The following is a 23,892-nucleotide window of genomic DNA, read 5'->3' on the forward strand; positions in this document are numbered from 1 at the left end:
TGACACCTGAGTTTTTAGCCAAAGTTTTTAAATTGCCAATGGAAGGAGAAACAGAATGGAGCAAAGCATCAGATGAGCAGATGGTTGCTAAGTTTGGAGCTGCAGAAGGAAGCAGGAACTATTATGTAATCAAAAAGGTTAAGAGTAAAAACAGAAGAATTCAGCTGACATGGTTCATGGAGAGGATTTTACTTTTGGTGAAATTCGACTACATGAGCAAAGATACATTTGGTTTACTGGTAGCTGCAGAATCAGGCATTATGTTCAATTGGGCACATATCATGTACAACAGATTGGTTATGGAAGTACATGGTACAGACAAAAGAAAGCAATCTGCTAATAGCAAAATTCCAGCCATTGTAGGAATGATTTTTGAGGGGGCCAAAGTGGATTCTTTTCAGTTAGCATTGTCAAGTTCTGGTTTGGGTAAAAACAGAAAGGCAGGGAGTACTAGAAGAACTTCTATCTCTACTTCTGTGCCTGATGAGTCAGAACCACCAACCAAGAAGATAAAGACAGAGACAACAGTTGAAAGTCAGAAGCATGATCAGAAAATAGAATTTGTGGATCAGGGCAGTGAAGTTCAGATTCAGACTGAAGAAACAGGTGAATGGGGGACAGATTTGAAAAGTCAGTTGAAAAGACCTGTTAGCAGGCAAGGCCAAGTACAAGGGATTCCTGTGAAGAAAATATCAATCAGATTGGGCAAAAAGCAGAAAGAGGAGCAAAATGTACAGCCTGAAACGGACTTAGTGAAGAAATCAGATGTTTTGATGGGGAAACAGAAAATTGAAGACTTGGACATTTCAGTAAATGTGGATAAGAAGGATCAGGAGAATTTGACAGCTTCATTGGCTGTTAAATCACTACAGGAACTTATGGTGTTCATTGAAAAACAGCAAGTTCATACTCACAACTTGAATTAGACTGTTCAGATGTTGAAGGATTCAAATACAGCATTGGTGTCTATGATGCAAGATGAAAGAGCTAAAACTGTGAACTTTGATGTGTTGTCACAAAAAGTTCAGGAATTAGGAGAGTTTTTCAGAAGTCAGATTATTGAAAAAGAAGAGACCATTGTAATGATGAATAGGAAGCTGTCAGAAGCAGAAATCAAAGCAAATACAGTGAGGGAATGGATAAAAGATCTGAAGTTAACCTTTGACAATGAGCTTACTAAATTGTCAAAAGAAAACACAAGGTTAATGGCAGAATGTGGTGTGCTAAAGGACAGACTAAAGGTGTTGGAGGATGTGGAGAATCAATTAAAAGGTTCAGTTGATTCAGATGAAGTCGATGTAGATGCAATATTCTTGACAGGAAATGATTTGAATCATCTGGTCATCAATGAAGTATTGGAAAATGGAGATATGGTTTGGGATTCTATACAGAAAAAGATGGAAGGGGTAATGCAAAAACCTTATGGCATGATTCAGATTAAGGATGAGTCAGAAACAGAAGCTAATCTGAATATGTTAAATAAGGAATTGTTGAGTACAGTGGAAATGCAAAAACATACCCTGACAATTCAAAAATTGGATTCAGAGAACGTTCAGAGAGGAAAGGCAGATTTGTTTCAGAAGAAATCTGAAGAGGCAGAAAGTAGTCAATCTGACTATGAAGACAAATTCAAAGCACTGATTCAGTTTGTTAGTAAACACAGAAGTGTTTTTAGAGGGAGCACTGATGTGTCAGAATCAGAGGAGTGGAAGAATATTCAGCAATGGTTATTGGATTTTTCTGATGAGAAGAATTTTTCCGATACTTTGGAGCCTGAGGAAGTGATGAAAGACAGTGAGAAAGTAATTCAGGAAGAAAATCTGATTCAGGAAAGATTGGCAATTATTCCTGTTGGAGATGTCTACAATGTACCAATTCAACAGGATATTGTTTTTACAAATGTGCAGGAGGCAAATGTGGATTTCTCCATAGAGGAAGCACAGCTGATGGAAGATACACCAAAAGTAAACTAGTACTGAAAAGTGAGCAGAATTTGAAGACAGCAAGATCAAGGGATTTTGTGGGTCCGGGTCAACTATTTTGGGAAAATAGTATCCACCGGGTGTGCCAGTGTTAGAGGCATAACCTTAGGGGTTATCTATTATTATTTAGTACTTAGTTTAAGCCTTAGGAAGTATTAGATATGAAAAGGCATCAGTTGGATGTATTTTTTTGGGAAGAGTCATGAACCTTTTTTGGATGTAACTATTCGTGGAAGGAAGAGAGAATGGGAATGCGCTGCTGTAGAAGACAGTTATGCTTTCTTGATAATGAGAGAATGTTACTTGATTTCGCCTGTGTATTTAATTCTCTGTGCTGTATTCTGAATTATCTGATTTCATGGATAAGGTTAATGATGATGAATAGTGAAAATTGAATAGTGTGTCGTGATCAGAATGTGTATCTGAGAAGTTAGATTGTCAACATTCAGAACCAGATTCTGATTATCTGCTATGGAAGTTCTGTATCTGTTTGGTATATTAAGGGTGGAAATTAGCCCTTAACAACAACAATCTAGGAGCTTGCGATAGAACATGGAAGTGGGTGAAATTCATCGGGTGCTAGCACTAGCAAGTAGAAATAGGATGGGTCCTGATGCCGAGAGGGAAAGAGCACTAGAGGGAGACCTTATAGCTTCGTAGAGAAATTTGAGTAAGTCTCCGAGGTCAACAACCTCACCAATCGTACTTTGTGCTTGCAAGATTTTGGTCTATGCTTAGGAGATAAGGGTAGGACTTGGTACATGAGTCTAAACACTACTGAGCAAAGTGACTTTAACAACCTCAAGAGTCTCTTCATTAAGAGATTCTCTGAGCCTGGGTACTCCGATAACCTGCTAGTGCAACTGATGAATATGGAGTAGAGGGATAAGGAGGATATCCGGGATTATGTGACCCATGTAAGGAATCTCTTTCAAGAGAATCCCTACTGGTGGCGAGTGACCAACCGAGAGAGCAGTGTCCACAGTATTGATTAATGGAATACGAAGTGAAGAGCTCTACAAGGCCTTGGCCGACAACTCGAGCTTATAGCGAGACGTGTTGACGAGGGTCTTTGAAGAGGCCATTAGGGTGGACAACCAACTTACCGAGAGAAATTCCAACAACTTGAATAAAGAAGAGACTACCTCTAGGAACTCTGAGAGAGCTTCGTCGATAGCAAGCAAAAGAGGAGGCCCAAGTACTTAGGATAAAGGCAAGAGCACTGACTCAAGCAAGGAGCTAGCTGAGATGAAGATGGAGATAGATAGATTACAAGAAATAATTAGACAACTAATATGTCCTCACGTCCAATGCGTGTATTGCGGGGGAAACCACTTGTCAGCTGAGTGTTAGGACCCTAGGTCCTGACCTTATGCCAACTGTGGTAGGTTTGGTCACGATGCCATGCATTGTAGACTACCAAGGAAACTCCCATACTCGCAACCATATAATCAACCATACCTAGCAAATAGGCCGTCAAACTTCTTCAGAAGGGGAGCTCCATTGGCTCTCCCAACACCCAATGACACTAAGCCAATCATTCCTAGGATGGAGATAAACCCTATGGGCATATCTAGACCACCTTAACCCTACGTGATCCATCCACCAAGTGACGCTCCAATCCACCACATGGAAGAGCCAAATGACGAAGAGCCTTATGTACACCCTTATGTCTCGTACAACAAAGAGAGCAATGTAGTCCTTATGGGCTACCGACTAGTACTAGTGTGGCGTTAGGTAGAGGGAGAGGTAGAGGCTTAGAAGGATAGACCCAATAACCAATCACATGCTGGACTTGCGATCACCTAGGACATATCTCTTCGTGTTGCGTTGAATGGAAATAAGAAAATCGAGACAAGGATGATCAAAGATGTGCTAAATGTGGAATCACGCACATCTTTGTTGATTGCCCCAGACAAAATCCCTCCTCTAATTCGACACCTGAGCCATCAGTTCCATTGGGGTTTTTCAATGTCGAGACACTAGATGGGAAGGCCATGCCTATCCCATTGCATGTCATGACCCACACGTAGTCCAAGAAGACCAGCATATCATTGCCAATGCATAGCAACTTAGACATAGCCTCAATAGGAAAAAGAGCCAAAGACAAAGAAAGAAGAGACCAGATGTGAAGATCACACTGAAAACTGAGACTGCTACAATGCTACCTATTGGGAAGAAAGTGACTGACGTAGAGGCAGAAACGTTAGCTCCAAAGATGGCCGAGAAAGGAAGTGCAAGGTCCCAACCCAAAGCACCAACGTGAAGCCATTGAAAAGGTGAAGGAGTGGGTAAATGAAGCCCAGGAACACCTAAAAGATGTGGAGCCCATATTTGTTGAGAAACATGGATCTTGAACACAGTTTAGCTATGGAGGCTTGAACTCGTAAGCAAGAGACATGAAGAATGATGACTAGACACAAACTTTCACTCAAGTGAATTAGGCTCCAAGACTCAGGGGGTCACTCATGAATATATGTAAATATAACACGAGTTCAAAATAAGGGGTTTTTAAAACACCATTTTTATACATTTTTTACATACAGAATGATATCATATAAGGGGTTACTTACAGATTGAATAGAAAATGGTTGTGCTTTATTCAAGAAAAATTCACAGATTAGGATATTTATAAATAGGCCATGAATGCACGTTATATAGATAATATATATATAGTGAACCCCCCGAGCTCCAAGATCGATTAGCTTGGACTCATAAACACAATCTTGAGTGGATAGAGTTACAAACTCTAAGTATAAAGTACAATAGCATTTTTATTAAAAAGTGAACCAAATACATGCTTTTATAGCTTTCCAGTTTCTCCACTCTCCTCATTGTGCATATGGGATTCAGGACATCTCTTCCTAGAGCATACATCATTTGTTATTTCTCAACACCCCCCCCTCAAATGATGAGTCCCTACACTTGCTGGATTTTGCCCCCCCTACATGTCCTATATGCACCTCAGAGGTGACTTGTTAATTCCAGATGATGAAGATCTCTCTTGGTATGTTGGAGATGTAGTCTTGCAAGCAGTATTCTATGTACACCAGTTGGAGCTTAAGATTGATGAAATGTTTCAAAAGTATTCTTCTCGAGTAGTTGACTGTCCAGAGGATTCTTGGCATCCTATGCTGGATTCTGTAATCTTAAATCAAAGACAGTTAAAGGCTTCGTCTCGTGTGCAAAATGTCAACCAACTGAAGGTGGATCTATTATCCCATCTTTTCAAGCAACCTCCTTTTGATCCTTTATTTTTTTAGGCCTATGCTAGACATTTTGCCTTAGAACCATCACTTCCATCCTTGACCTACTATCAACAAATGGCTCATAGGTATGACACTTATCTTTCTCTTTTCCAGAATACCCCACATGTCATTTTACCCCTTCTATTTCAACCTAAAGATGCACCCCATATTCCTATTTTTACGTAATGTCCTTTCATCATTGATCAAGTTTTTTCTCCTCTTCTTCCTTGTCCTCCCCCATCTTCTCATTTCTTGTCCACGTTCCCACCACATTTCCTTACTCCCTTCTGATGGGACCTAAAATGGACTGGCACTGACTATAGCACTAGCCGGACCTCATGCTCATGATACACAAACACCCTCACGGCCTCGCAAACCAGGAGCGTCAATCTAATGCTAAAGGACAAACCACCCTAACGCTTAATTCATGCGTTTATAGTTTATAGTCCAACATTTCCCTTAAACTCCTCAGAGGGAGATCCCAAAGTACTTAGGCCTAATGCCTCGTCACACACATATAGGAGGCACTCCACCAACTAATAGTCGGAGCCCCACTGCAGCTCCCCTACATCTCAGGGATTGGCCCTTTGATGCGCTGCTAGACATATAACACATACGAGTACCAACTCCTCTCAAGGTACCAATATTTTACGTTCCAGGATGTACCATTCCTCACAAAAATTTCCCTTTAGGATCCAATGACTAACCTACAGCTTGGGGCGTCCTCTCACGCTCATCGTTGGTCACAACCTAAGGAAGACATGTGCTATGCATCCAGGAGGTTTTTCTGATACCTTTTAATTATTATGCTTAATGCAAATTGTGTATGCCTATGTGCTCAGACAAAAGAAAAATCAGCATCGTGCATGGTGCATAAAGCATTCTTTCCATGAATTTCACTAACGCGTGCTGCGTTGAAAGGAGACACCGAGCCATGTGCTCATGCTACCATCCTCTTTATTTAAACCGTTTTCTATTTGCTAAGTGTAATGCATAAATCAAATATTTTCTTATCTTTCAATGTTTCAGTCCCTTTTCATCCAACTCTTAGCATTTTGCATCATTGATCAGTTAGATAGGATTTATATGCATTTTTTCATTTTAAAAGAACGATAAATACGCACAAAACATAGAAATGGGGATAAACCAAGGCCAACCTCATGCTTTGCCATCGTTATACATTGCAAAAACATAGATATAATTTTCTCTAATTTTTCTCAGTCCATTTTCCATTTTTTCGTAAATTTAAATCCATTTTTCCTATTTTTGGACATTTTTTTCTATTTTTTTAAATAAAAATGACTAAAAATGAGAGTTGATTGTGGGATATGGCCCTTAGGTTCATTGACAGCAAAAACTTAGATTTAGTTGGTGTGACATATCATTTTTCTCATTTATATAGCAAAAAACCCAATTTTACCCTTAAAATGCGTGTTTTCATATATTTTAACACTAATTCCGGCCATGTAGCCTTATATTTTTTTATTTTCAGAGCATAAATTGATCAAACTCATGGCAAAAAATATCCTAATGAACTTTCATCCCATATGAACAAGGTTTCATAAAGCAAATAGCATTAAAATATCATTTTTCTTTATAAAAATAGCATTACCGCTTATTTTCAGGTCTCGATTTCTTGGTCTTGATTATGGGACTGATTTCCAGCATGCATTTAATCCTTAGCATCTTCAAGAATAGCACTCTTCATGTCTTCATTCATCCGGAAGCAATCCGGTCTCATCCGAACAAGCTTTCCTCCACCATTCTTCATTGTCTTCTTCCACACAAGAACAACCCCTTAAGGGAGAGAGAGGGAGGAGAGAGAAATACTAGAATTGGCTCTCTTCATTCAAGCCACCATTGGGTGGGCGAAGACAGGCGATAAGATCGGCCAAGAAGGAGAAAATCAGCCCCAAGATTGGTTGTATGGGGTACTCACAACCTGTCATCTCCATCTCCATTCCATGGAGGCGCCAAAAAAATGGCGTGAAGATGGCGCCTTCTTCCTCCATTCTCTCTCCACGTTTTTTCATGCTTCTTGATCAAAAATTTGAAGGGGGGGTTAAAATGTCCCAAAGGGCACCTCTTTTGGCCTTCTCAAATGTCCACCTTTTCATATCTTGACCATTTTGTGGCCATTTTTCCATCCGGGCTCCAAATCGAGCTCTGAAAAATCCTAGGCGTCCGACTTGACATCCCGCATTGGTTGGAAACTTTGAAAACCCGCACGGTAGTCTGAAAATTTATCAAAAATCAACAAGTGTCGCTCGGGCACCTTTAAAGCAATTGACGCTTAAAATTATCCTAGCTGGAGCCGCCGCCTTCGACGTTGAATATTTTTCCCTTGATATTCGTAATTTTTAGTATTTTTAAGCACTTCTCAGCATCAAAACTCCACTCTCACCTTCCTTTCTGATACTGCTAAATTGTTGTATTCTCCTATCTTACCTTATTCTTCTTTTTATGATTTCGCTTATCCCTCTCTTCATCCTTTATCCCTTATTCATTCCCCTCTCTTTCATATTTTATTCAAGCTCCCCCTCAGTTGGTTACAAAATATGAAGGTTTTGATCAAACAATCGTGAGAAGAAGAAGCTGTAGTACTAGAGATTCTTTGACGAGACCCCAAATTAACTAGCGTGTGATTCCAAGAGAATGGAAGACTGCCAATCAAGCCTTTCACAACTATTTACGTTTTGCTCAGCTTCATTCTCAATCTTTGGATCCATCAGTGAGACTGACTGCCCTTTTTTCATGGTATCTAGCCTTTATGCATCGTCACTCTCATGGTGGTCAAAAGAAAGTACCAAAGTTTTGGATGTCAATATAGATGTGGATACCCATCAGTTGGATGTGCTTTATTTTCATGCTTTGTGCTTGCCAAGCAGATCTGTTATCCTACTAGAGAGAATGTGTTGTTTACAATTATTGCAAAATCCTCCATAAACCTTTGTGGATGAATCTTTATCCCTAGAAAGGTTTAAAAATCATCAATCCTTTAAAAGGGATCATCTTCATCGATCTGTTATCATTTGTAACTTTGATGCTTGATCAAAATACATCTATCTATCTTTTTCCTTCCAAAGAGATGCCATTCAGATATTGTTTGTGTGAGTGGTGTGAGTTGTGGTATGTGTATATTGTTTATCTTTGTTGAATGGCACTAAAGTTGAAGCTGGATTGATGAAGCAGATATTGGATTAAATGCTAGTAGAAGATGATGCTGATTTAAAGAGAACTCTTATATCCTTTATGAGTTTGTGTTGCTATCAATTTTTAAAAATGGAGATAATATCCAAAAGGGTGTTTTCCTTTCATTGTAGTATTATCAGATATATAGGTTACTTGTTGGGGTCATGATTGGATGATTTTATAAAGTGTTGTTGAAGACAAAATATCACATTGAGCTCTTTACTGAACTTATATTATTCTTTTCCTTAGGTCGTGAGGACGCTTCCTTTCTAAGTGTGGGGATATGTTGAGAGTGAAAAAAGACTAAATTTTTGTGATGACTGATGATTGATTTTAGAATTATTTGGATAGGTTTGGATTGATTTTGATAGCTCATGATATTTTTTAATGAAGATATATTGATGTGATAGGTTCTGATGATGTTCTGATAGCTTTTGCATGATCCTGTTTGAGCCTGTTGAGCTTCTGTTTTGCTCTGTTTTGTTTGAGTAAGTGAGGTTGGGATATTGAATGATGAATTTTGAGGTTGTATGATAGCTTATTGAGTGTTTTATAATGGGTTTATTTGGTTTCAGTTGAGCTGAATGTTTGTTGTTTAGTTTCTGTTGGAACCTCTATAGACCTTCTGTAGAGCCTCTGTTCCTACTGTATTTCTGTTTTGTAAATCCTCTGTAGGTCTTTTGTATATGTTCTGTGATATGAGGGTTGGGAAAGTTTTCTAAATTTTGGAAAGGATGAATTCAAGCTCAAAAGAGCTAAAACAAATGGAAGAAGTAGTTGTTGAAGACTGAAGTGAAGTAAGTGATGAGCTACGAAGAGACACTATAGTGGCTATGGTGCCCTTTCATACCTCCCATGCCTCTTGGAAGGCGTATCCATGACCAAAAGAGGATTATTGAGAGTGATTATTGAGTATTGTAGTGAGAAGATGATGTATTATTGATTGAGAGAGAAAGAGAGAGTCAAAGATAGCCAATTCTATCAAAACAATGTATCCTTCTATGAGAGATTGTGAGAGAAAACTATGAAAACAATGAAGATGAATACTATGTGATTATTTCCATTTAAAAGTAGTGTACTCTTTTGTGTTCTTATTAGTTTTGATAGATTCTATGAAGATGTTGAAGATTATGGTTGATTCTATCAAATCTGTGGAAGATATCTACTATGATGCTATGTGAAGATTTGTTATTTTCCTTGTTGTGGTTCTCTAAATAATGAAACAAAAGCTTGTTGATCACACTGTCGATCAATTATGGATGGATGGTAGGACCATTTTGCTTAATTGATTGTTTAATACCATGGTAGTTGATAATGTATTGTTATCAAATTCACACACTACTGATTATGGAGAATTAGGGGTATGGTGGCTATGCCTATTTGTGTGTGTGTGTTTTTTAAATGCGGGGGGAGAGGGGGAGAAGGAGCTATGTGCTAGGGGCTATGTGGTAGCAATTAAATGCTTTTTTGTTCTTCTAAAACAAATTTTTTGATAGGGGGCTTGATGCTAATGAGGGGAGAGGGGGTAAGTGGTTATGGTGGTAATAAAAAATGGTACCATAGCCCTTGCATGACTTTACAACTTGTTAGTCTCAAGTGTGCTTTCTGTACATCCGTTGAATAAGAATTCAATGTTATTCTTTGCCTTTTTCTATTGCAACATCTCTCTTTCACTGACCATAGTAATGAATGACCAATTTAGGAAAAAGTGGCATCTTTATATTTTGATTCAATATAGTCATTAAATCTATAATTTCATTGAAGAACTAGGTAAAACCCCATTAGAGGTTGAGAAATGCCAAAAATGGAGATCCAAAACTCAAGTTATGGCCTCTTAGCAGTTTATAGATTTTTGTTCCACCATGGTGCATGAGAAGGTAAGAATATAGCTCCAAACCGACATTTTTAGCATTTCTCAACCTCTAATGGGGTGTCTTGGGCTGCTTCAAACACAATCGTGCCATCCATTTTTCCTATTTCTTCACTGAAACTAAAGATCTTGGAACAATGTGCTATCTTTTTCCCTTTCCATACCATCCCCCCTCTCCTTTCACTCCTTCCCCAAGCCCATATCCACCATACCTTTCGTAATTATCTCCTAGCCACCATAACAACATCATTTGCAATATCTTTGTTCTTTGTAACATAAGATAACTTATGCATAATATCACAATTATCCTTCAAGAGTTTTACAAGTTTATCTTGTTCAAATAACCAATTGCCATGGATTATTGACTATTGAAACAAATGAATTTCACTATATTGACATGACCTACTCGAGCTCCAAGAGAGACACCAAGGAAAAGGGGTTTCTACTACAAGAAAATATAACTTGTAATACTTAAGCCACCATACAAAGATAATCAAACCATAGTAAGTGAGTTGCAAATTGATGTTTGTATTATGCAAGTAAGAATCAATACAAGTTTACATGAGCATTTACAAAAAAAAAGGACTTTTGTTCCACTCACCCCTACTTTGCCTAGTGAGATGCAAATCCCCCTACTATGCATAATGATTACACACTTGGCATGCATTGCACAGAGAGATGCATCTCGAAAGAAAAAAACTAGGTAAGATTTTGTTACTTCTTGGATAGTTTCTGATATTGTGGATTGTATATTGTGGTCATGTCCATATCTCCAAAGTATTAGCTTCATGGCATAAGCAAAAAGTTTCCATTAAATTAACAAGTCCATGCTCATTTGATACTTCATCTCACATAGAGCAACAAATGTTAGTGTTTTTCCTTTCGAATATTTTTCTAGGGGCTTGCATACCTTTACTTGCACATGCTGGCTAATTTAATGATAAGCTTGCGAGGCCATGGTGCTTTTGCTGATAGTTGAGTGTGCTTGTGACTCTTTTGTGGCTATGAGATTGGCTATGGATAGGGAGAAAATTTTGATAACAACAATTGAGGAGGAGGTACAAGTGCTTGAACAAGATGGGGACATATAATGTATCCTCTATACCCTTTCTCTACTTGAATAATAGGTTAACTTGCTTTCACTTAAATATTACACTATTGATAGAAAGCTTAACAAGCTTTTACCCAAATGTAGTAGGTGATGTCAATTTCTCCCCATGCATTCACTACAACTGACCTTGTAAAATCATCACCAACCTTATGAAATTTCCCTTCAATTGGAGGGTTTGTTGATTGTTTGAGTATTCTAAACTCTAACCTATCTAAAGAATACCAAATTTTTTCAAGAGTATTCTTTAGGTTTTGATCCCTTTTCAAATGTATACTATGTTAATATAGATTTGTTCAAAGCTACCATTTTAGCTTTGATGACTTGCCACCTAAGCATTTGCAATAATCTAATAGACATTATACACCATTTCCAACATAAGTAAGCAATAAATAAATCAAATTACAAGGGGGATTTAGGCTAGTGGTAGGTTCATTTCGATAGAAAGAACTATCAACCCAAAGATTAATATTTTTCTTTTTGTCTTAACGACGCTAGGAAGTGGTTGTTGCATTTAGGCCATGCTTGTTATAAGAGGTCTTTTTGTAGCATACTCCTCATCCACACAAACATGCAAATCCACTTTTCTCTTATGGTTTCTTACAGTTCCATTAGGAAATATAAGGTAAGAGAGGAAATGGTGTAGATTGATTTTTTTAGTGCAATATTGATTTAGAATATTTAGAGGGAAAAATAGAGAATGAAATATGCTTAAATGAACTTACACTATCGTTAAGCACCTTTAGATATTGAAAAGTCCACTTTTTGAGAGGGGAAGAAAAAAGTCAACTTTTGGGTTAAAAATTAGCATGCGTTGTTGATGTGGCACTTGGGAGAAGTAGTGGAGCATAAAGTGATTATATAACTACCTCTAGAGGGTCCCAAGCACCACATGTGTAGACTTTCAAAAGTGTAAATCATTTGGAGGAACTTTAATGCAAAAAAATTTATAAAAATGAGTATTCTAATTTGCCATATGGTTAGCTATATTTAAAAAAATAAATCCCTTTCAAGTGAAATTTGTAAAAGAGTCATGTTTTTGGGCAAAAAGAAATCCAACTTGCTAATGCGACACTTTCAAAAGAGTGGTAGATCCCATTTTAGAGGATGGAAAAGGCTAGTTATGAAGGTGAAAAAAAGGGGAGATCCCTCTCTTTCTAGGTGGAATCCACCATGAAATGTAGGGTAGAGCTTAGGAATTTGGGGGGGCTAGGGGAAAAAAGGCATACTATGATAATCATGGAAGAGGGACTAATCCAAGATTAAGGTTTCCTAATCAATTTCTTACAAGGCTCTTTTTGAGTCTATATTTCTCCTATTGCTAGAATAGAGATTTTTTATTTGAGCCATGGCTATCAAAGTTGTTGTGGATGCAGAGTTGAGAGTTTGAATTCTCACAAGAGAGCCACAAGTTGGAAAGTTATCAAAAGCATTGTTTTGAGAACTAGTGTGTAAACATTTTCCCTGTTTGGTTTGAAATGAGAGAGTGGGTTCTTGTTGAACAAAGATAGCATAGGCAAACATGACATTCAACTCCATTGTGGTGTGTACTAAGCCAAATAGGAAGTCACTAGAGACTTGCATCCATGCATGTTGTTGGCATATGGTAGCAAAGGCAAACCGGACATTGAACTCCATTGCAATGTGCACTTAGTCGAACAGGAGTCACCAAAGACTGAGCATCCATGCCTATCACTGGCATATGGAATCTCAAAGAGAGAGAGAGAGAGGGAGAGAGAGAGAGAGAGAGAGAGAGAGAGAGAGAGAGAGAGAGAGAGAGAGAGAGAGAGAGAGAGAGAGAGAGAGAGAGAGAGCTCTAAGAATTATACATGTCTAAACCATGAAATTCAGCTCATGTTAGGTAGCATGAAGCTTCTTCATCTTCACATTGCCATCTCTTGTAGCTTTTCAATTGGCTTCAATAATAGAAAAAATCCTTGGACTCTTTGGACACTTGTTTAAGGTGTCTTGATCATATACTAGATATAATAACTACTCCATAGCAATAGTGTAACCAAACATAATAGCTACCCCATAGTAGCAACACGAGAGAGAGAGAGAGAGAGACCTAGGTCCTCCCACTTGGCACCATGAATGAATGTGAGAAAAGATTATCGGTAGCATGAATAGTGTACCACCATGTTGTGCCATGACACACACAGAGGAGATATTACCTCATCTTGAGAGAGAGAGAGAGAGAGAGAGAGAGAGAGAGAGAGAGAGAGAGAGAGAGAGAGAGAGAGAGAGAGAGAGAGAGAGAGAGAGAGAGAGAGAGAGCAAATATGTTATCTGGGGAGAGAGAAAATAAAAGACAGAGAGAGAGGGGTCCCTTTTTAGTAAATTTTTAAAACCATTCATTTTAATGAAAGAAAAAGTACATAAAATTGTGAGAGCTTCCTCAAGTTTGGGAGAGCTTTTGGTGCTTCGAGAAAGAGAGGTTTAGTAAACCTTTGAATAATATATAAAATAGACATATAACCATCCTTTTGACATATGCATTTACACCTTTGCATGGATTTGTAATTGCTAGAAACCTAAAAGTGAGAAGGTCATTTGATGTGCAAAGTGATAACATGTAAAGAGAGTGCAAACTTTTGTGCTCAATTGTCACAATATTGTACTCCCTAGGGGTCCTAATGATACACATATACATGCAGCCACACACACATACATGTATGCATGCACATGTAAATAGAAGTACATTTCTATAAACACAATAAGGGAGGAGGATCGATGTGAGGTGTTGACTAACCATCATGGTCTCATTTTCATCTCTGTTTAACCATAAAGTTTCTTTGGATGGAAGGATTCTAAGTAGATGAAGGCTCCATTAGTATCCACATGATTTAATGTAGTTTCAACTTACAAATGTGACAACTTTCCAAGATGTTACTCTCATTTCTTTGGCAAAATTTAAGGGTGTGCAATTTACATAAGCTATATCAATCTTTGGAGTGCCACTCTAGTGTTTTCAAATACTCTCAAAATTCATTGGGAACAATGAGCCACATTGCAAGTGATGCATTAGTCTTTATCATGGTTGTCAAAAAAATCATGACTGTAGGTTAATAACACTTGGCATCTATATTGTAAGGTTGAGAGTTACATAGTTTTTTCTTAGAGAGAGAGAGAGAGCTTTTGGAAGAGCTATAAATTCCCTCATGGGAATTGAGGAAGTCATGGAGGTTGGATATGGAGCAACCTTAATAGTGAGACACTTGTGATGGTACATAATCGTAAGATCTCACATGCAAGCAAGTAGGGGTCATGCATAGAAAGGATAACTCTTCTAAGTGACATTTTGAAATTTAACAATGTTATTGGGCTTTTCTTAAGTGTCTTGAGATTAATGGGATTCTACACATCACTACACACATAATGATGCTTGCTAACTATAATTCCTTTAGATTTGCACATTCACAACTACAATCTCCACATCTTAGGTACATCAGTGTGCATACCAAGATGTTTGGTAAGTGTAATTGTGCATTTACGGGTAGTTTGACTTGATGAGAGTAGGAAACCACATCAACTACAAGATCTTGAGTAATGTTGGTGCACCCTTCATTTGATTATGTACATTCAAAACTGCAATCTTTACAATCACTTCTCTATCACCCAAGCCATGCACGTCTCTTAAACATCCTTCAACATTCAAATCAACATTTTACAATTTTGATTGTCACGTAAGTCATGCACCTCTCATAGAAGTCATTCATTATTCAAATAAATGTTTGCAATTTTACTTTGATGATATTATACGACTTTTCACATATTCTAATCTACCTCTAAAATTAATCATTGATTAGATTTAGTATCATTATGCTCGCTAGGTTTTGTGGTCAACATGTATCTAGACTCTATGTTTGAATTGTATATGCATTCTAGAAAGCTAAAATGTATGGTCAATGTATATATTTATTATCTTCTATATAGATTACATCATTGTTTATGTTTCTCTTTCTTATCAAGATTTGTATATAAAGAATTATATAGTGAATGTTGGAGAGAGAGAGAGAGAGAGAGAGAGCTAAACATGTACATATTTTTTAGTCAAGTTGGATGCATGGTGACCAGATGGTCTTGAGTTCAATTCCTGCATCTGCAAAGTCACTTAATATAGGAATAAAAAAAAGAGATTTAAACTTGGGTTAGCAAGTTGATAAAACAAGTGGCTTACCACTACACTAGCCACTTAGATTGTGTGTGTGTGTGTGTGTGTGAGCTAGTTGATCAAGGATACTTTGATATTACATTTCTTCTACTTTGTGCTCTATATGCTCAACTTTTGTTGTAAAACAAAGGGTAGAGCACAAAGCACATAGGCTACAAAGCATATCACATAGATAAATGATGATATAATGTTTATGAAGTCACCTTAAATCTCATTGACCATTCATAGTTTATTGCAAATATTTTAGAGTTTGTTTGAATATGTGTGCTCATCCATTAGGCAATAATCAAGATTCTAAGTTAGTTGTTTACCAAAAGGAGGAATATGAAGACCTAGGTAGATCTCCAATGACATTACAATAATCTTTGCATAAAAAAGACAAGGAGAAATATAAAAACTTTCTATGACAATAACAATAACTAGCGTTCCACGCGCACTTTGTGTGCATAGAACGCTAAACCGCTTCGCGGTAACTTTGCTCAACAATCTATTTCTCATCTTCCTCTCTCATCTTTTCCCACTTTGTTTCTAATTTTTTTCTTCACCCTCTCTCTCCCCCAAATTTCCTATGTCTAATTCTCTCTCTCTCTCTCTGCCTTCTATTTTAGTTTATTTTTCTCCTCTCTTGGTTTTCTCTCTCTCTCTCTTCTTTTTTTCTCTCCCCACTTTTCTTCTCTCTCTTTCCTCTCTCTCCTCTCTCCCTCTCCTCTTTTTTTCTTTTTTTTCTTCTTCTCTCTCTCTTCATTCTCTTTTTAAATTTTTTCTTTTCTCTCTCTCTCTCTCTTTCAAATTTTATATTTTCTCTCTCTATTATTCTCTCTCTCTATGTTTATGTTCTCTCTTCTTCTTTCTCTTCTTCTCTCTCTCTCTCTCCTCTTTTCTTCTCTCTCTCCCCTCTCTTTTCCTTCTCTTTCTCTCCTCTATTTTTTCTTCTATTTCTTTTTAAAGTTTATCTTTCCTTTCTCTATAGTTCTATCTCTATGTTCCCCCTCTCTCTCTCTCTCTCTTCTCCTCCTTCTTCTTTCACTTTCTTTTCTCCCCTCAATCTCTCTTAAAGTATGTAAATTTACTTTTCCCTATATATAATCTTTCTCTCTCTCTCTCTCTCTCTCTCTCTCTTTATGTTCATATTCTCTCTCTTCTCCTCTCTCTCTCCTTTTATTCTCTCTCTCTCTCTCTCTCTCTCTCCATTTCTTCTCCTCCTCTTTCTCCTATTTTTTCTTTTTTCCTTCTCTTCCTCTCTCTTTTAAATTTTATCTTCTCTCTCTCTCTCTCTCTCTCTCTCTCTCTCCTTTTTCTCCCTCCCTTCCCCCCTCTCTCAAAAAATATTTAAATTAAAAAAATATTTTTCTCTTTTTTCCAATCTCTCTTCCTCTTGTCCTCTTTCTTCTTCTTCTCTCTCTCCCCCCCTCTTCTCTCTTTTCCTTCTCTCTCCCTCTCCTCTTTTTTCTTTTTTTTTCTTCTTCTCTCTCTTCATTCTCTCTTTAAATTTTATATTTCCTCTCTATAATTCTCTCTCTCTCTATATGTTCAAATTCTCTCTATTCTTGTTCTTCTTTTCTCACTCTCCTTTTCTTCTCTCCCCGCTTTTCTTCTCTCTATCTCCCTCCCCCCATTTCCTTCTCCCCCCTCTCTCCTCTCTATAATTCTCTTTCTCTCAATTCCCCCTCTCGCTCGCTCCCTCCCTCCCTCCCTCCCTCCCTCCCTCCCTCTCTCCCTCTCTCTCTCTCTCTCTCTCTCTCTCTCCTCTTCTTTCTTTTTTGCTCTCTTCATATGTTTCTCTTGGTCTCTCAGTCTCTCTCCTTATTTTTCTTTTCCTTTCTCTTTCTCTTTTAAGTTTTTTTTCTCGCTCTCTTTTTTTTTTATATATTTTTTCTTTTCTCTCTATTTTTCTCTTTTCTCTCTTTCCCTTTCTCTCCCCTTATTTTCTTTCTTTTAAATTATATATTTCCTCTCTCTCTCTCTCTCTAAGTCAAAAACTATATAAAAAAAGATTTAATTAAAAAATATTATTATATTTTCTCCTTCCTCCCTCTCTTCGTCTTTTTCTCTTTCATCTTTTTATTTATTTTTATCATTCTCGTTCTTCTTCTTCTATCTCCCTCTCAAAGTGTGTGAAAAATTGTCCAAAAAATTAAAAGTAAAAAAGTTTTTAAAAATATTTAATAAATAAAAAATTAAATTAAAAAGTTTAATTTAAGGGGGAGAGAGAGAGAGAGAGAGAGAGAGAGAGAGAGAGAGAGTCTAGGCCCTACACATAAGAGAGAGGGGGAGAGTGGGAAGAAAAAGGTTTAATTTAAAAAAGACTATTCTCTTTCCTCTTTCCCCCCTCTTCGTATTTTTCTCTTTGTTCTTCTTCTTTTTTAAATCTTTATTATTATTATTATTATTCTCTCTCTCTCTCTTTGTGTAGCTCATTTGGCGTATAAGAGATTTTTCCTAGATTATGGGACACCATCTTTTGCATTCTTGTTCTTTTGTTTATTCTCTTCATTAAGAAGAGAGTGCTCAATATCTTTAAGTGAGAGACTTGGAACATTACTTAGGGTGGACACAATATTCTCATATGGATCCTTATTTACACTTGCAAGCAATACGACTATTGCTTCATCTTCATCAATATTCTTCTTAAGAGTTACAAGCTGGGTTTTTAGGCTCTTGAACTTGTTAATGTATATGGTCATGGAAGCACTGTCTTTTATATCCTGTTTATAAAATTGCATGAGTAATTTTACCTTTAAATTCTTTGTTGGGCACCAAACATCCTGTCAAGTTCCTCCCAAGAAGTTCTAGCATCTCTGATGCTAGAGATATGATGTAGCACATCATCACTTAGTCCCCAGGCAATGATGCCTAGAACCTTGTTGTTCATCTTTTTCCACTCATTTGTCTTGAGGTGGTCTTCTTCACGAACTCGTCTTCATCATCTTCCTTCTTGCTATTTGTATCATCCTCAAACAGGTCCCACAGGTCCTTTCGCATAAGGTGGTACATGGTATTCTCCTTCTAGGCATGAAAGCCTTCTCCATTGAACTTGGCTATTTACTCAAGTTCAGACATTTTGAAGGAGGTCTTACCACGAGTGTACTCGAGCAGTGTTTATTCTTTTACAATGAGATTGAATTATGATAGATTTAATCACTTGGGCATTCCACATTAAAATTCTTTGTGTTTGTCATTGCAAGACTGAAGTAAAACCAACAATTGAATTGCTCATGGATGTGTTAAGAAACACAGGTGTCAAGAAGCACTAGGTTAGTATCAAAAGATACTAGCTTGATTTCAGGCTTGATGTTACCCTATTTCAGGTGGTCTGCTTGAATTCAGGCAAGTTGCTCTAGATCTGCTTCTTAAAGGTTTATACTTGTTGGAGACATTAGTGCTTTTAGCTCAGTCATTAAAACCACTGTTCATAGCTTCAGTGAGAGGAGCTAGTGAAAAATGTCAAGCTTTTGAGCTCTCTCTCTCTCTCTATCCTTATTCTTCTTCTTCTATTTTCCTCTCAAAATGTGTGATAAACTATGTTCGAAAAACTTTAAATTAAAAAACTTTTAAAAATATTTAATTAAAAAGTTTAATCTAACTGAGAGAGAGAGTATGTGTGTGTGAAAAACTATGTTCGAAAATATTTAAATTTATTTTTTTAAATATTTAATTAAAAAGTTTAAATCACAAAGAGAGAGAGAGAGAGAGAGAGAGAGAGAGAAAGAGAGAACCTAGGCCCTACACATGAGAGGGAGAGGGGGGAGGAATTTAACTAAAAAGGGGAGGGGAAAAAAAAGAGAGATTATACGTGAGAGAGAGGGGGGTTTTAATGAGAGAGAGAGAGAGAGAGAGAGAGAGAGCCTTCGCCCTACAATGAGGGAGGGGTGGGAGGCAAGGGCTTTTAATTAAAAATAGGAGGAGAAAGAGAAAATGAGAGATTACACGTGAGAGAGAGAGAAAAAGAGGGAAATTTAATTGAAAAATAAAAGTTTAAAAAAGGGGGTAAGTTCGAGAAGCCCTCTGAAGGTTCAAGACTTTTCGAACCTATAACCAAAATAATATAGTAGTAAGACTAGTAATAACAATAAGGAGATGGAGGTAAACCATCTTACTGGTCTATTGTTGGAGGTCTCAAACGATTAATATGATTAGCTGTTTTAACTTCTACTTATACGTGTGTGAGTGTATGTTTGAGATCTAAAAGTGAGAGGGGAGGGACTCACCAAGGACATATATATATATATATATATATATATATATATATATATATATGGGATATGTATGCAAGGATTTTCCAAATTCTCTATAGTAGTAAGGGAACTACATTCGTACTTGGGATTGAGATTTGTAGACTTTACAAAAAAAAAAATCCCCATAATGTGTGTCTACCTTCGAGTAGCTCAAATGGTAGATGGATCGTGAAGCATGGAATGTGTGGTTTGTTGCACGTGAAGCACATAGTTTGATTAATTTTTTGTAAACAAAGGTTGCACACTTAGAAAAGACCCAGCCAGGCGAAGCGTGGTTAGCCAGCCTGCTGGCCAGGAGCTAGTGACATGAAAGAAAATGATTGGAAAGAGAGGGACAATGGAACTACGACGAAGCGCGACAAAGAGATTGGGGGAAACCAAATGCACTATTCACTTAAGAATAGAGAGAGAGAGAGAGAGAGAGAGAGAGAGAGGATCCATGGCTGCCGCTGTAGCTGCAGATGCTGCAGTACCTTACACAAAGTCTACTCCCACTCGACCACCATCATCATCATCATGGTCTTCTGCTGCTTTCTCTTCGTCTGTGATAGCTAGGCTAGTCTTCTTCTCCTGCTTATTCCTCTTCTCCTTCCCCAGCTCCTGCCATGGTTCCCGTCTGCCGCCGGCCAAGGGGAAGGGGCCAGGTGGCTCCATCCGGCAGTCCCTCTGCAACAGCTGGCGCTTCAATGTGGAAGTGAACAATCTGAGGGGCTGGAGCGTCGTCCCCGGCACCTGCGAGGATTACGTGGCGGCCTACATGACAGGACCCGGTTACCGGGACGACTCACAGTTGGCGGTCGACCAGGCCCTTGCCTATGCCCAGGACTACGCCAATTCCTCGTCCTTCTCCTTTGGTTCGGCTTTCGTCTGGGTGTTCGACATCGACGAGACCAGCCTTTCCAACCTCCCCTATTATGCCCTCCACAACTTCGGGTATGTATCTATGTATGCATATGTATGTTCATTCATCTCTGAATGTATCCTTGGTAGCGAATATGCTCATATGTATATGTATTTATCCATGTATGTATGTGTATGTCCGTGAATGCATGCGTGTGTGTATTACGCCACAGTTGAGCCTCTACCGGCATATCATGTGCTCAGAACACTAGTTCTCTACAAGTGGAAACATGCCAAGCTTCACTGGACAGCATGTCCTTGTGAATTTTCACATTGTTTACACATACAGATGCACTTTGATTTGATCTGTCCGTAAGAACAGTAGTAGGCCTTGTTTTCACAGTATGTATGCTTGTGAGCTACCCACTTTGTAAGAGGTATTTCTCTTTCTTACCATGTGGAAGTCTTGGAAATTTTTTAACGAGCGGTAGCCCAATTGGGTGGGAGGCTGTGTGAGTTGCCAGAGATCTCTATCTAGTTCAAAACCCACAATTGAGCAGCTCTGAAGGTTGGGTTTCCAACCATTAATGTCAAATCCATCACATGAACCAAAAAGAAAGTACTGAAGTTTGAACAACGCCAAGCTGAGGCGAATCATCATTTTTATCCTTTTTTAAACCCCTGGTAAATACGTAGGTTAGCTGCCAAGGGGGTCATGGCGTAGTGATTTGAGTATGGGTTGAGTTGTCTGGGTGAGTGGGTTCAAACCTTCTGCCTTGCATCCTCTCAGGCATTATAGAATATCTATTTTCTTCCAAAGGTTGGGCTAATCACATCACCAGAAAACACCTAGGTGTGACTGGTTTTGACATTTTCTTGACTAGCTTGGACTGTACTCCAATGCAAGGTGGACTTATTGACCTCTCTACTTGACTAATCTGCCAACTGCAATGCAGGGCTGAAGCCTACAACAGCACCACATTCAATGCATGGGTGGAAGCAGCAGCAGCACCTGCCCTTCCTGCCTCACTTCAGCTCTTCAACGACCTGCGCGACATGGGCTACCTGGTGTTCTTCTTGACAGGCAGATCGGAGGACCAGCGCAATGTCACTGTATTGAACCTTACCTCTGCAGGCTACAAAGGCTGGGAAGGCCTGATCCTCAGGTAAACTAGGTGAACATGATGTCTGCAAAGTAGTTGAAAGGGTAAAGGAAAAGAAGGGGAATAACAGACAATCCATGATCAATCTAACAAGAAGTTTCATAAGGACAAAGAAGACCTATGGAAACCTGCCAGGGAAGCATAATGGCCAAATGTTTATCAAGATGATTGATTGCCACTTTAGCAAGAAGTTTCACAAGGTGAAAGAAAGGCCATGGGAAACCTGCCAAGGAAGCATAATGTCCATAATATGTTTGTCAGGCCAAGTGTGGAACCACATATAGGTGCTCTAATGTTGCAATATTTGATGTGAAAAACATCTGTTGTTTCTTAAAGTTGGCCTTATCTTATTGGTTGTGGCTGTATAACTGTGTTTAGGCAAGTTGAAGACAGTGACTCGACTGCTGTCTCATACAAGTCCCTTAAAAGGGAGGCTCTAGAGAAGCTCGGTTACACCATTGTTGGGAACATTGGAGACCAATGGAGTGACCTCACTGGCTACTCTGTGGGCAACCGCGCCTTCAAATTGCCCAATCCCATGTATTTTATATCTTGATCGATGTAACATTCTTGGATCATGAGGTTTCTTAATATTGGATCCTAGCTAAATTCTATCAGAGACATGAATTGCCGTTGATATTCTTATGGACACAATTGTATATGGGTTGAGCCCCTTCTAATATGACAAGTAACATATCCATCAATAATATAGCAAGTTAAGAACTTGGTGGCAATTTGATGGCGATCAACATATCCAAAAGCCTAAAGCCCCAAATCACCATATTAGAAAGTTTGGAGAAATTGGAGAGTCTCAAAAAACGAAGCATAAAATTATCAGGCCTTCATCATTATAATGCTTGTTACATAGCTGTTTGTCTAAGATTACATTATAATTCCTACTAAAATTATGTAAGATTATAGACTATTGCTTGTCACCAGATAATACCAAGCTGAGTTCAAATTAGGAATTGCAGTAATTTGGCAATCTTGAAAATAGTTGTTCTACGGAAAGCTGTATTATTTATACATCTACACTATTATTTATACATCTACACTTAATATACTTCTATATCTATAATACTTCAATACTAATAAATCCATGCAAAAAGCAAACCTGACATAATAGCTACCAAACTTACATGGCAATCATAGCATGATTTTGACACTTGAAAAATGCAAATATTAGTTTAAATCAACTGCGAATTTGAGGCAAAAGCTTACATACACACACCTGTGAGCCATTATGGGTCCCAAAGCCAGAGAGTTGTATATACAAGGCAAAAGCCTATAAACATACTTTTAGTCCCAAAGCTAGCTAGACTCTCTCTCTCTCTCTCTCTCTCTCTCTCGGTGGGTAGGTGTATCGAGCAACAACTATGCATGTTCTCTCACAGCATGGTGCATAGGTAATGGACAATAGCCACTGGCAAGCTGTCGACTAATCATGGTAATCTTTGAAACTCCTTTAGACGTGCTTGAAGTAGTCATAGATAGTACTGCTGCGGATATCTTGCTCTGCCCTTAGAGATGGCAACCAGGCACTAGCGTGCTACAAGTTTAATGTGGCTAGCATAGGCCATTAATGTGGTGAAGGTGTCATTTTGGAGGGAGAGGGCTTGAGCAAGTCAACCTATATCGTGCAGGTTGTTGGTGCTCCTTCGGTGATGCATGATGACCGAGTAGATGTGAGTATCTGAGATGGTAGGCACCCACCTGGTTTACTGAGATGGTACGTAGAGTGTAGAGGTGGTGGTGGCTCGTTCCGAGGGAGCTAACTAGTAGAATCTCTCTCCCTCTCTCTCTCTTTCTCTCTGAGACTTGAGAGAGGTTACTCATATAAGTTTTATGACTGCATGTAAAAAACTACGCCAGTCAATAGAACGTGAAGGTTGGAGACAGAGGAGCCGTCCTCTTGACAATACCGATGCAGAATCGATGTCAAGAGGATGTGTGTCCCATCAGATTTGAATGTTCATGCAAGAAGTAGGCTTTATAGGCTTTATGAGGGACTGACGACACATGTTGATGGGACTCTATGAGGTGTTGATGACACAAATAGGCTTATGGGCTTTAGAGGCAT

At 38.4% G+C, this 23,892-nt stretch overlaps 1 protein-coding gene across 1 annotated transcript; it reads left to right on the forward strand.

The window, feature by feature from the left end:
- The first annotated feature begins 20,088 nt into the window (after positions 1–20,088).
- On the forward strand, positions 20,089–22,631 carry LOC148011280 (acid phosphatase 1-like). Its single transcript, XM_087670826.1, has 3 exons — positions 20,089–20,742; positions 21,606–21,815; positions 22,191–22,631. The coding sequence occupies exons 1-3, from the start codon at positions 20,126–20,128 to the stop codon at positions 22,366–22,368; spliced, it is 1,005 nt and encodes a 334-aa protein (XP_087526952.1). The 5' UTR covers positions 20,089–20,125; the 3' UTR covers positions 22,369–22,631.
- The last annotated feature ends 1,261 nt before the right edge of the window (positions 22,632–23,892 follow it).

Source organism: Lygodium microphyllum, chromosome 28 (assembly GCF_053477565.2).
Source record: "Lygodium microphyllum isolate KBCC chromosome 28, Lygodium_microphyllum_v1.1.10, whole genome shotgun sequence".
NCBI lineage: Eukaryota > Viridiplantae > Streptophyta > Polypodiopsida > Schizaeales > Lygodiaceae > Lygodium > Lygodium microphyllum.

What these genes read in the sequence shown, in the direction of transcription:
- LOC148011280 (XM_087670826.1), top strand. Translation starts at nt 20,126, where the DNA reads ATGATTGGAAAGAGAGGGACAATGGAACTACGACGAAGCGCGACAAAG. An exon ending in TATGCCCTCCACAACTTCGG is followed by an intron (nt 20,743 to 21,605) that starts GTATGTATCTAT and finishes ACTGCAATGCAG; the next exon opens with GGCTGAAGCCTACAACAGCA. An exon ending in TGGGAAGGCCTGATCCTCAG is followed by an intron (nt 21,816 to 22,190) that starts GTAAACTAGGTG and finishes AACTGTGTTTAG; the next exon opens with GCAAGTTGAAGACAGTGACT.